We start from the raw sequence: 13,259 nt of genomic DNA, 5'->3' as shown, positions 1-13,259 counted from the left end.
ATTATCAACACACTTCTTTTCAGCCGACCTCGTCCTGTTACATCATGAGTAAAGGTTTTAAGAAATGCTGATCGAGCGCTGCAAATAATTTCAATGGATAAGAATATCTTGGCTTTTCTTCATGGTTTCAAACCGACAGGTGAAAAAGCACAAGCTGGATGTCCGCCCTGATCATAATGTTCATCTGCTGACTTGGTCTCCAGCCTCCCCAGACACCTGACTTTACACAAACTGGCTCTGCATCTGCCCTCCGAAACAAAGTCCTATCATGGGGAGACAACGAAAGAGAACTGTGTGTTCTACCAAGTAACCCCTGAGAGGAGTAACATTTAGCTTCCACAGGCAGATAATAGCTTTCTCAGGAGTAGAAGTGCACAATAGCACAATTTTAGGAGTGCTAACTTGCCGAGCACAGCACGATACTTTGTTTTCTCTTCCTGTATCTTTCTAGTTACTAATTGGAGATTATTAATGACCAACATATACCTCACAAAAAGTTAGGCCACATCAGTTGATTTTAATTTTGAGAAGTTTTTACTTTTAACAAACGATACAATTGCTTTTGTTGTAGATATTGGTATTTTACAAATAAGGAAAGATTGGAGTCTCAAAGAATAACCAAACATAACAAGAGCAAGATTCACACACTCACCCACTTACTCATTCAATCAACGCTCAGTCATTTAATTTGTGGTTTTATTTCATTCCTAATCATTCCCCATTTCTGCACCCACCAGCTGGCTCAGAGTCAGTGGGCTGGTTAGCAGCGAGAGAGTGTCCCTGATGATAGGACGGTGACGCAGGGTGGACAGCTGTGGTGTGAGCAGCGGCTTTCCAGGGAGCTGATTTTCGACAGTTTGTTTCTTATATCATAAAATCAGTCTACTTATTGTTAACAGTAAAAACACTGCAGAGGACAAAGGATGGAACAAATCTGTTTCACCAGCCGAGTGAAAGATTGAGTATAAAGTAACTATTGTTGTGTTATAGCTATAGAAGTTTTAAGGAATTTTGTGCAAGACTGAAAGCACCCAAACAAAAACCTGCCATCTCTGGATCCTTAGGTCCTGGCTGTCCTGGTTCCACTTTTAGACTTTATCTAGAAGCTTTAGGTTATGGTTCATAAAATGATATGTATGTATTGTTTATTTACAACCCATCAGAGTGGCCAAATATGGAAGAAATGTCCCATACGGAGTCTAATTTGAGCGATAATGTGATGCAGTACCAAGGCTGAATTAGCATTATGCTTTTACATTTATTCTCACGTAAAAAAACAATTAAAATCTTTGAGAAATGACTGCTGAAAAATGTGCTGTCAACACCAATGGCATGAATTCAAGCTGATATGTGCTGCCTTGGATATTGGTTGATCAGAGACTGTTCAGTTTTTTAGATATTGCACAACCTAGTTCATTAGAAGTGTAAAGTGAACTTGGAATACGAATAATGGAAAAGCATATCCCAATAATTAACACAGTCAGTGTTAGAAGCCTAATTATAATATCACTTAAACTGAAAATATGGCATTCTGCATTCCCAAAAGGCTTCATGTGAGTGTAAACACATCCACAACCAAAATATGATACGCCACACTCGATGCACCTCAGAGCATAGACAAATAATTTGGTGCTAGACCGCTTTGGATAATTAGTACTGCTGTAGGGCAAAGAGGAGATATTCGACAAATACCACACAAAGAAAGTGGGTGGTTTATTTTATTAGACTACTGCATGTTGGCAGAGAAGCTGTGAAAAAACCAGCAGTGTGTGATTAACTTGTAATGTGTAGACAATAAAAATGCAAATGTAAGTGTGCATGGAGGGTCAATGCAGAGAGTGAAAGCTTTAAGGGATTGATCCCCTTCACCGTGAAGGTCAGCGTCCCACAGGGTATCGATCACAGAGGATGTCAGACCTCTCTCTTAATGCTGTGAAATTAGTTTCCCCAGAGAGTCAAAAATACCAAGCTGGTGTGTGTCCTGTATACTTCCACTTTCATTCTCTTATTTTACAAAACGCTGGTTGTTAACCTGTTGAAGTAAAGCTTGAGGAACAAATGAACATATAAAAAGTTGAAAGTCCAAGGATAACAAACGTTGAACACATCTTCTCTGGCAGCTCTTTGGTATCCGATGTTGTAATTTCAAAAGAAAGTGTTTGTTGTGTTTATATTTTATTTTAAACTTGAAGGATTCAGGTTGAAGATCAAAGTTGGATGTTTGTGTTATGAGTATTTACTGAAATTGTTTTGGAAAGTTAAGGGCAGAAAAACAAGCTTAAAACGTTTTATTGGTATACTATTTTCCGTTAAGTATTTACAGTTAAAGCTCCGGTGTGGATATTTCATGTAATATCGCTTTTGGCGCCCTCTGTGGACAAAACTCAAGTCTTTTCTCTCTGATGCCTTACACTTCTCCTTTAGCGGGGATGACATGGAAATAAAATCACCATATAGAAATAATCAATCTCATCCCTGATGGTCTGGTTTTCAATAATAATGTAAAAACAAAAACGGCTTACAACATATTTTCAATGTATTCACACATCCAGTAGACAGAGGAAAACATACTTGTCTATGTACTTGGTCTCCGCCCACTTTAATGTCTCCCTTATCATTACAAGCTAACAAGAACCTTCTTCTTTGTCATATTGAAGCGCATGCTCCAAACTTATTGTACACTTGTGGAAACTCGGGACCCAACTATTGTAATTGACTCGTAAACACAGTAAATGAAGCACTTGTTTGAGATATAAAGCTCCATGGTGATGTATAAATACGTTGATATCCTGCTCTAAAATAATGAGACCTTTTGAAGTCTCTCTGGATCACTTCATAGATGTTTGTTTTTAGAAACAAACCCTGAATTATTCTGCTTCGATGATCAGTCTTCCACACAAGCTTTTATCTTGATTAAACTCATCTTGCTGTTCTGCGCCATAATTATAGGCTGAGGTGATTTGTGATTGCCAATGTTCTCAGAAACTTACATTGTTTATGTAATTCGTTTAATAGCTCAAATTGAAATGGTCAGAACCTGATAACGCTCAGACGCTAATAGGTCAACCCAAATGGATTTAATGCCTCTGTATGACTTTCCAGAAGTTTCAATTATGGTTTAAAAGTTGAAATATTATTATTAGGGTTGGCAGCTCTGATGGTTAGAAAAGCAACCTCATTCTAATGGAGCACTTAACAAAATGAAAATGCCAAAATGAAATATCATTTATTCGTCATCTGTCACTGAAGCAGTATAAACACGTCACATTTTGAGATTTAAAAATGACTGGAGCTAAGAGCGTTAGCCAGTTCCAGTCAAGAGGATAGACTGAGCTGGTTTTTTTTCCCGGCTTTTGTCATCACAGTTTCTTTGTAGACTGCTGCTAACTGAATGGGAGAAAAATGACTTCCTGCCATTTAGTTTGTCTGTCTCCATCTGAGCGGGGAATGGGATGGTGCAGCCTCGGGAATCGTTCTGTCACAACAATGATCTCATACCACTTTTAATGTTTTGACATGACAAAGTGAAAGCCATTCGGTTTTCCCATCTTTTTCTGGTCATCATCTCCGTGTCTCTTCTTTTTTTTTTGTAATCCAAAAAACACCTTCAGATTGAGAGATTGGAAGAAACCACTGGTGGGAGGTGGGAGTCAGAGCAAAGCGTCAGTGTTGTAATAGCAATGGATGCATTTTTGTATGAAAGCCGACACTGGCTGCCACACGGGATGGGCAGCTTTCTGGAGGGAGGTAATGGTTTCTTCTTCTCCTGCTGCTCCCTGAGGTGGGCCGAGTGTAAATTACATCTAGTTCAGCCTCTGAAAAAGCCAAGACTAGAGCTGGCTGAGGCTCGCCACCCACAATTCCCTACCCTCCTCACCACCAGTTAAATCCTACGAGATGCTCTCATTTTACTCTGCCACAAAAAGACTCATAAGAGGGGGAATGTGCTGCCTACATGTTGTGATGCTCTCTTTCGTTTTCCAACATCTCTGTTCATGTAGACAGAAGGAACACTCCAGCTGCAGCAGAGCATCCTCTACTTTGACTTAGCAAGTGTATGTTTTGGGAGACTCCACAGCACTTCGGAGGAGCGTGAAGGGAAGCAGGGTATGAAGCGAAGGCTGGAAGTACAAACAGCAACCCTCCAGATCCACTTAAGTCAGATTGAAAGTGTCAGAACAGCTTGGATGGGAAGCAGAGCAGAGCACGGGAGAGAGGTAGCTGGCAGACAGAGTTTCATGGCCTGTCAGGTCAGGATACATTATCCCCTGGTCGTACTGTTTCTCATTAGCCCCCTGATGTGCTGAGAAGCTCTTCCTTTCTGCCTGCCGTGCATGCAAAAGCCCTAAGTTTGGCTGAGGTGGCACCTTGGCCCAGCTTGGCACCATGACAATGCTGAAATTGGACAGGTGGAAAGACAAGGAACTATGGACGGGGGAATAGTACCCAGAGGCCAATGGTTTAAAAGTTTTCATGAACAAGAAACCCAAAGAAGGTTTGACTCAGTTTGTCATAGAAGTGTTTAATTCTTGGGTATTTTCGTAATTTTTGTCATGATTTAGTTTTGATTTTCAGAGTTTTGGATTCCTGTCTTGTCTTAGTTCTAATTTTTTCCAAGTGCTTTTGTGTGTTAATGTCTCTTACTGTTGATTGTTTCATAGTTAGGTCGTAGTTTGTAATGTTGTGTTTACTTGTTTATTCTTCAGTGTTTCCAGTTTTATTTTATAATGTCTTCACCCTGTGCTTCCCTGTTTTCTTACATCCTTCAGTTCCCTGTTTTTTCAGTTTTCCATGTTTTACTTTGTAGTTCTCAGTGGTCAGACTTGATGACCCTGATTAGTCTCACCTGTCTTATTAGTTTCACCTGTGTCTGATTAACCCATGTCTATTTAGTCTCAGTGTTTCTTCCCCTCTGAGTCAGTTCATCGTCTTTTATACTTTCGGTTTAGTTTGTCGTTTGTCTCCCTGCTCCTGTGGTTTACCTGGTTTTTTCTTCTCGTGGATTTTTCTGTTGGATTTTGATGATATTTGTTTGGACATTTTTGTAAGTAGATTTGTTTGCCGCTCTGAATTTACAAAGTCAGTGTCAGAGCCTGTTAGCCAAAACTTAAAACATTCTACAACCAACTATTAGCCAGAGAGGTGACCTCTTATGTGAACTAAGTCAGCCAAGAGTACATCTGTATGTAAATCAGAACCAAAAAACCCTCAACATGGAGGTTTTATTATGTTATTTAACATTCTGAACTTGGGTTTTGTACTCTCCTTCAGATCAGCTCCAAGACATAGGTGTGACACGGTATTCCTCAAGCCTTAAAGGTTAGGTAAGTCATTGATTTGGGATTGTTTTTTGTTTGTTTTTTTTACAATACTTGCTGACTTTTCCCTCCTCTTGCTCCAGAAAACCAAGAACATATCCAATATGTGACTGATGCAATTGTCAAATGTCCAATGACTGGGTTGCTTGCCTGCCCTATTTCCTCCCATCAAGCTAGTGTTGTGCAAAAATAGATTGATTTGGTTAGTAATGACACATATAATGTCTCTCTGAGCAAGGCAGTGCAAGTCAATAAATCAAGAAAGGGTAGCTTTGTTAATTGCTTGGTTGACTACTTTTCTGTTTAATTTTATTTCCATTTAATTAAATTAATTACAATTGGGTAAGAAACTGCATTTCCCTGAGTGGCCATTGGAGGCGAAGGTAAAAACATGCCCATTTGGGCCCATGTTAAAAAAAAAAATCAAAAAAAATCAGCAGAATGAAAGTGGTTTTCAGCGTGGTACAAAAAGCTCTTCAGGTCTCTTAAGCTCATTTCTTTATTTGTGTAAACAGTAATGGGGGCTGAACACTCTTTTTCTTATCAGGCATCCGTTTTGATTATATGAAGGATAAGTTGTGAAAACATTTGCATAATTGGAGGTGAGATTGGGTTGAGTAATGGGTGGGCCTGTTTGCCAGGATGCTTTAGGCTCCACATCTTTGCCTGTCTCTAACACCTCTTCAGAAACAGATGGGTGTCGTCTATGAGACCACTTCCATGCTAAGTCCAGTCTGGTGTTTGCTCTAGGGCATCCAATTGGGTCATCAGCTTATACTGGTGGCAGGTACTTTGAAAAAATTCTCAGTATAAAGTATTTTTCACAGTCAAATACAGTCTTTGCTCTTCTTTGCATAAATAATAGCCTTACTAGACTACAAGGAAATGTATGTAGGTTGCTTTTTTCAAGAGTATATGTGCTTTGTGTTTTCTTATCGCTGCACAAACTGACATATTTTAACAAGAAAGTATGGAGTAGAAGTTTGCATATTCAGTGAAAGCACACAGCTGGAGAAAGCATCAAGAACAATAGATACTCATTAGCTATTCATTTTTTATCAAAGGTGAATCAAAGTCTAATTAACAAGTCATCTGCATTGCAAGAACAACACAGCGATGAATGTTTTGCAGAAAGGTGATAGAAGAACTATAAAAAGAAGCCTGGAGATTATCACTTTAAAATGTGCATTTACATTTATGAATGCATAAACAGCAGAGCAGGAGGCGTGACACGTCTCACAGGGGAGAACATGCAGGCCAGGAAATAGTGGAGTCTCCAGGGCAGCTTGCACTGCTGCACACACAGATGGGTAGGCATTACCTGAGGGAAAGTCAGCCTCATTCTGTGTTTACATTCTGTTATTGTCAGCTTCATGGGGTGAAGTCGACTTCATCAACATTGAAAAAGAGCGTGTCACCTTTATCAGACTGAAGGCTTGTCAGAAACATAACAGACAGTTTTATATCTGTGAGTTCTTGGACAGGTTTTTACAGACACAGTGGATGTACATATTTTCTTTCTGTACTGCTCTTACAAAGTATAACGAAAGCTGACATGCCAGTTTCCCCAGCTAAACAGACGACTCTTCAAGCCTCAGTATTACACAACTGGGTGATGAATTAAAGAAAAAACAACAACATGAGGTGTCTCGGTAAGACTCCATAAGCCTGCAGAAAAGATTCAGTGCTCCTTGGCATTGATTCTCAAAGTGTGTGGATCTCCAATGGAGGGAGGAAAATGGTATTTCTCCCTCATTTGGTGCTCTATTGATATTTGAAGAGAGAGAGAGCTGAGGCTCCAAATTATCTTGCAGTTGTACAATTGGTTTAAGGTCTGATGTGCACGAAGCCCACTGTGCCCACACTGCCAAGCATAGAAATGCTTGTATTTCCTCGGCCTCTCAACTCATTTGTGCGTGCTTTTCATTTACTTTGTCATCTGCATAGGGTAACTCTCCCAGAATCCTCTTGTGTTTTTTTTTCTCTGTGGTGGACAGTCTTATGCAGGCTTTCCAGTATTTATGTTATTCAAGTAGAGGAGTTTAGGTATTTGTTTGGTCTCGTTGTTACTCAGGGTAAAAAAAATAAATAAATACTGTTCTGTTGTTAAAGCTAACTATTGCAACGAATGGGATGCTAAGCTTGATTGGCTCATGTGGAACACTTCAGGAAAACAATGCAAAGCCAAGCCAATCATCCACAGAAAAAGGATGATAAGCTCCCCTCCTCAAAAATTGAGAAACTTCAGGAACCACTGTTGGCAAACCAGGAGTGCTTTCACCATGCTCTTTATTTAGGGCTTTTCTAAAAGAAGAAAATGGACATTCACCTTTTTAAATAAAATGATGTGTCAAGTTAAATAATAAAACAGCTTCTTTTTTCAGAGGTTTTTCAAAACTCTAAAGCGCCAGTGTCTTTTGATAAGTTCAGGTCAGGTGGACCCTCATTCCTCTTGCTAGCTTGACTAAAGAAGATGTTGGTGTCTGATAAAACCATGTAGCAATAACAATCCAAACTCTGATACTTTCCTTCAATCTAAGCCTCCCCAACAGCATCAATAAGAATCTGCACAGAGGCAAACACAGGACTGGAAAGCTAATCCAGGGATCACATTGTGAATCACAAATGCGTGTCCGCTCTTCTCTTCAATCTCATCCTCACAGTCAGATGGAAATAGCCGACTTTGGCACCACCATAATTTTGCGTGTCTCTCCTTCTGCCTTCACTGTTTCTCTCTTTTCATTTAAAAGCAAGGGAGGGCTGAAGTTATTGCATGTGACACACTCAGAAGGGAAAAGAGAGGGAGGGAAAAATTGCATTGCTCCACAAAGCAGAATGCCACGGGAGCAAGATTAGATGTATCTCATGCTGCTTAATAACAGTGGAATTATTTAAAGTAGAAGCAGCAGCAGCAGTGGCGGCATAATATTTCTGAATCTATATTTAGATTAGGAGTGATGCATCTCAGTTGAAGCTCATGTCGGATTCACAGGGGAGACATGGAGATGCATCAGAATGGAGATCAATCTTGCGTGCTGCACAGAAAGATGCTGTTTCTACATGATTGGGCTTAGGTGTTTTATCAAAGCTGTGCTCATAGTGGCCGTTTCAGCATTAACTGTGACTGAATTCCCCTCGATTTTGCAGCAACACAAGGTAGGATTCATTAACTTGCCCGACAAAGTTCCCTTTGTGGGACCATTTTACAAGCATCTATTTTTAGCATTCAGTATTCAGTTACACACCAGCTGCATGCGGGATTATCATCCACATTTATTCACTTCCCAATAACCCGACTCCCAGCTCTCTTTAACTCTGCAGGACTCAAACATTATTACTTTCTAGAAGCTTGTCGCAGCAAATTGCATTGATTAGCCAACTCTAAATCAGCTGGCTTTAATTACATTTACCGAGCTGTGCTTCGCTAAGCATATAGCTCCACATGATTGCAACTAAATTGCAATTAGCCAATGCCCTGAGCACCCAGGGGGAAGACATGATGGTAGATTCATGTAAATCAATGGTATGTAGGTGTTGGACAGAGTCAGGTCATCTGTAAGAATAATGAGATGCAGAAGACGATGCACATGGACATGGTCATTTATACACTGATATTTACAAATACAAATTGTGCTTATGTTATAATGCAATGCATATACATCCAATTTCAACTCAAAGAACTAATCTGAGTTTTGCATTGAGTGGATATTTTTTTAACAGCACCAAACAGTCATGAAGTGCCAAAGGAAACAATCAAAAAGCAGATGCTACAAGTATCGAAAACTTCCGTCTTCATTTCTTGTTTGCACTATAAGACATCCACAAAGGCCTTGACCGGCCTGCTGGTTGAGCACTTGCATTCAAAGTCTGATAAGTGTTATTGTGTTTTACATAATCAACTATTCAGTACGTCTTAGTTTGTGAACTTGATGCGAACATGTTGTGGAAACTTTAGGCTAACAGAAGTCCTCCCAAACAGAAGAGTAATAGTTCAAAGTTTCATGGACTTTAAAAGTTCATGATCCTAAGAATATGTCTTTAAGGATGCAGAATTAAGTGTAAGATGGTTAAGTAAGGTGGAGTAAAACTTTATTGAGTGTGTTCTGTTTTAATGTCAGTATGAGCTCAGTATGAAGCAGTGTGACTGGCTGGTGAACAGATGGTGGTGTTGACAGGCTGCTGGGTTCATCAGCCCGCTCTGTGTACAGTTTGCAGGGGGTCACCAACAAGCCCAGGGATGTTTGTCACTGCCTGTCCTGTTTTATCACAAGCACACCTTGGCTGTGAAAACCTGCTTATCACAGCTCCATGAGGCGGTCAGAAACACAAACAACCGAGTGCTATGATTTATGGACTCAGGTTTTTGCTATCTGACAAGGCAAACAAACCTGCTCTGTGCTGCTGCAGATACCAAACTTTGTTCTGAGCTCTGATTCTGTTCGTGATGAACGAGCAGCTGAGTGAACTGAAGGTCAAACAGAATGCCAAACTTCAGTCAATGAGAAGATTTTTTGTTTCAGCTCAAAGGACCATGGCGAGGAGCATCAACAAACACGCTGAGAAATGATCATAGAAAATGAAGCAATGTGCATACAACCATAAACACACTGAAACTAGAAGGTGCCTGAGGCTTACCGGAAAGTAGAGAAGCAGAGCTCCACACAGGATGGCCTCCAGTAGAACGAGACCTGATGCTCTGATACTCTGCAAAACAAAACAATGACAAATGCTTGAGTTCCCATGCATGCATATTATAGCTTAACCTGCAGGGATATCTTTTTAACCAGCATACACAGCAATATAAACAGGACATTGGGGTTGGAATTTTAATTGCTTGGCCACCTGGCAAACTATAACATTAATAATCTATTTTTGAGTGCTGGGTTTGATTTCAACAAACCCCACCTGCAAAATGCTACAGTACTGTCGGTCAACTTGTTAGGAGACGTTTCTGGGGAGGTTTATTCATGTTTAGTTATTAAGTAGGTTAAGTGTTTAAGTACCGGCAGGTCACGTCTGATAACTAATCAGAGCCGTAATAGTAAATAAAAAAACTGAGTGCGCTACGATACAAGCAAAACAATGAGCTAAAAGAAGCTAAAATGGGGAGGGAAACTAGGTAGAAAATGATGGAGGTTTGTGATGGTTAAAAAAGATATTTATCAAAATCATGGATTACCACTTTCATATTTGTCTTTAGTTCTCTGCTAATTTGTTTTAACATACGTTTGATCTATAGGAAAAATATGGTTTATTTATACTACATGTCGTAGTTTTTAAAGAGCAGAAGGTAGGTTATGTTCTTCGTTAACTGAATTGTAATGGCTCTAAATTTCACCCAATGTTTTTCCTCTGCATTTTAGACACAAGGCAAATCATATAACATTTAAAATGTGCTTCTTTTTGCAGCAGTTTAAACAAGGCCAAACCAGCAGGATATCATAATATTCCAGGAGGATTTAAGAGGGGAAGGGAGCTTTCTTCTTTGTTGGTACAAAGAAAACAAAGTACAAAGAAAGCTCCCGCCTCAAGGACTTTTTATAGACGGGTTCAACCATTTGAAGCTCTTTGTTTGCCCCTCTTATGTAACATCTTTAGCAACGTATCTTTCTGTAATTGAAAAAGATGCTTGAGGGGGCTTTTAGAGAGAGGAAGACGACCATGCCCCCCATTTAAAACACAGATAAAAGACAATGTGAAATACCAACATCTATTTAGACCAGATGTTTATTCCCTAAGACATATTCATTTAAAAAAAGGAAAGTAAGAAAAGTACAGTTTTTAATTGATCTCAAAGTGTGTGAAGAGCTTGGATGTCAAACTCTTAAACTTAGTTTAATAAGATTTATGGAGATCACATAAATGGGGATTACATAATTACGATGAAGCCCTGGAGTATCTCAAACTTTTATCTGCTTTATTAATAGGAGCAATCCTTTGTTCACCTCTGGATGATAAAGTGCCAGAGTCTTCAGGTGTGTGGGAGATAGAGCAGCGAGACGTTCCCCTGTCAGAGAGGTGCTGAATCTTCTGGCTAATCCTCACAAGCTCAAGACAAAAGCCTTTGAATTAAGCCAATTAATTGACAGTAGCAACTAGAGGCTCAGGGGATCTTATAAGTTTGGAAAAGTTTACACAGGTAGAAAATAGGGATGACCCCAAAAAGTCGAATATTCAACAACTCGTTCAAAAGAGCCTCGTGCGACTGCAAGCCACAGTCGAACATCTGCTTAAGAAACAAGCAGCCTTCAATTCCATACAGAGACTTTCCTGTTGTCTCCAAATAAATCATGACTCATAGCATATCTTGGTATAAATATCACCTCATTAATACTTTATATGCAATTCTGAAAATAACTCGTACTTTTAATCAATCTCCCTCGTGTGCACATGAAGAAATCTCCCCAAAGTACTGATTGAAGTAATGCAGTCGTCACCTCCTTTCAACTCACACTCTCATTGGCTATTAAAGGTTGGGAACAATGAATGGAAGGTTTCAGCTGGCCGTTTGAAAACACTGTGGCAAGATTGGAAAAGCAGCGGCAAATTTAAAGCAATCTGTTGAGCTATCGTCGGGACCCTTGTCGATGCAGCGGGACCATTTTTGTTGGAATATGATGATCGGCAGAGTACAATAAACTCCTAACTCTTAAGGTATATATAGAATAGAGAATATATAATTTTCTGAATTGATTAAAAGTCAGTCACACTAAAACAAACAAAATGGATCAATAGTTCTTCCTGCCTCTGTCCACACGATGAACTTAATCCGAGAGAAAGATTAAGTGCAACATTTTAAAGGTTGATGAAGACATACTGTAGTATCACTGAACTGCGTCCTGCTGTATGAACTGAGCGAGTACATTGGCTCTGGTACTCTTGTTTGCACACGTTGGTTGGTGTCCAGGTTTCTGACATTAACTTGAGCTTCAGTGGCTGAGCTGTTTGAAATGATTTCAAAGCTTTATTGTGACCACCCACATACGGATTCACAGGTTTATTGATCCAAGTGGCTTTGATGACTATACGCCACAGTAAACATCAAACACAGCGCTGATGTGACATTGATATTGAGAATTAAGTATACGTAATTCTCGCCTACTGAGCCTACCTGCTGAGTTTTCAAACTGTTAATCCAAAAGGTGATGGAACAAATTTCCTTTTCACCAAATTATTTGTTAAACGGAAAAACAAAACAAACAAAAAAACGATGTCCCATAGTTTCATGTCATTTCCATTATCGTAACAAAACATTTCAGTTCTGAATGTGTTATGGTGCATACCTTATTCCTGCGAAAGTGGTAGACGACCACCATGCTCACGAAGACAATCAGCAGGCAGAGGCACTGGAAGGACAGCACAGCCATGCGGAGAGCGCCGTCCTCTCGAGCCACACACGGCGTGTCGTCCTTGCAGTAGGCGCAGCCCTGCTGGCACGGCAGGCAGTCGCTGGACGAGCCCTCATCCGCGTTGGGACCACTTTCAGCAGCTTTTCCCTTTCTCCCCGTCCCTGTCAAACACAAGATTAATGTATCAGATTAATACGAGAAGAAAATCTGACCCTGTAATCTCTTTGTCGTTGGTATTGATCAGTGAGATTATCAAGCTTCCACAGATATAATTTTGTGCTCTCTTTTAAACCACAGATACTCGTATACTTTGGAAGGATAGTATGTATGAGAAGGATCGACTGAGGAGCCTATGTGTAAAAAAAGTGGTTCGTAAATCTGAATAGGACGCTTCTTGGCCTCCTGCCTTTGGAGGTCTCACTGGAGGGATTCTGAGGCGTTACCTTCTGACCGGGGAATGCCTCCAAATCCCCAAAGGAGAAGCTAGAAAACGGTGCTGTTGGATGGATGTACATCCAAACTGTAGCGATAAATAACCTCCAGTTAAAATGTAAAGGTAAAAGAACAACTTATTCACCATGCACTTGAGGAA

At 40.0% G+C, this 13,259-nt stretch overlaps 1 protein-coding gene across 2 annotated transcripts in view; it reads right to left on the bottom strand.

The window, feature by feature from the left end:
* Positions 1-13,259, bottom strand: part of gpr158a (G protein-coupled receptor 158a) — a 58,126-nt gene that overhangs the window by 12,633 nt on the left and 32,234 nt on the right. For both annotated transcript variants that reach the window (XM_079361423.1, XM_079361424.1), the window contains exons 4-5: positions 12,602-12,828; positions 9,954-10,022 (exon numbers count right to left, since the gene is read on the bottom strand). In XM_079361423.1, the coding sequence (XP_079217549.1) occupies positions 9,954-10,022; positions 12,602-12,828 (296 nt within the window). The remainder of the gene's footprint in view (positions 1-9,953; positions 10,023-12,601; positions 12,829-13,259) is intronic.

Source organism: Symphodus melops (assembly GCF_947650265.1).
Source record: "Symphodus melops genome assembly, chromosome: 14".
Lineage (NCBI taxonomy): Eukaryota > Metazoa > Chordata > Actinopteri > Labriformes > Labridae > Symphodus > Symphodus melops.
This window is presented reverse-complemented; position numbering and strand designations above follow the sequence as displayed.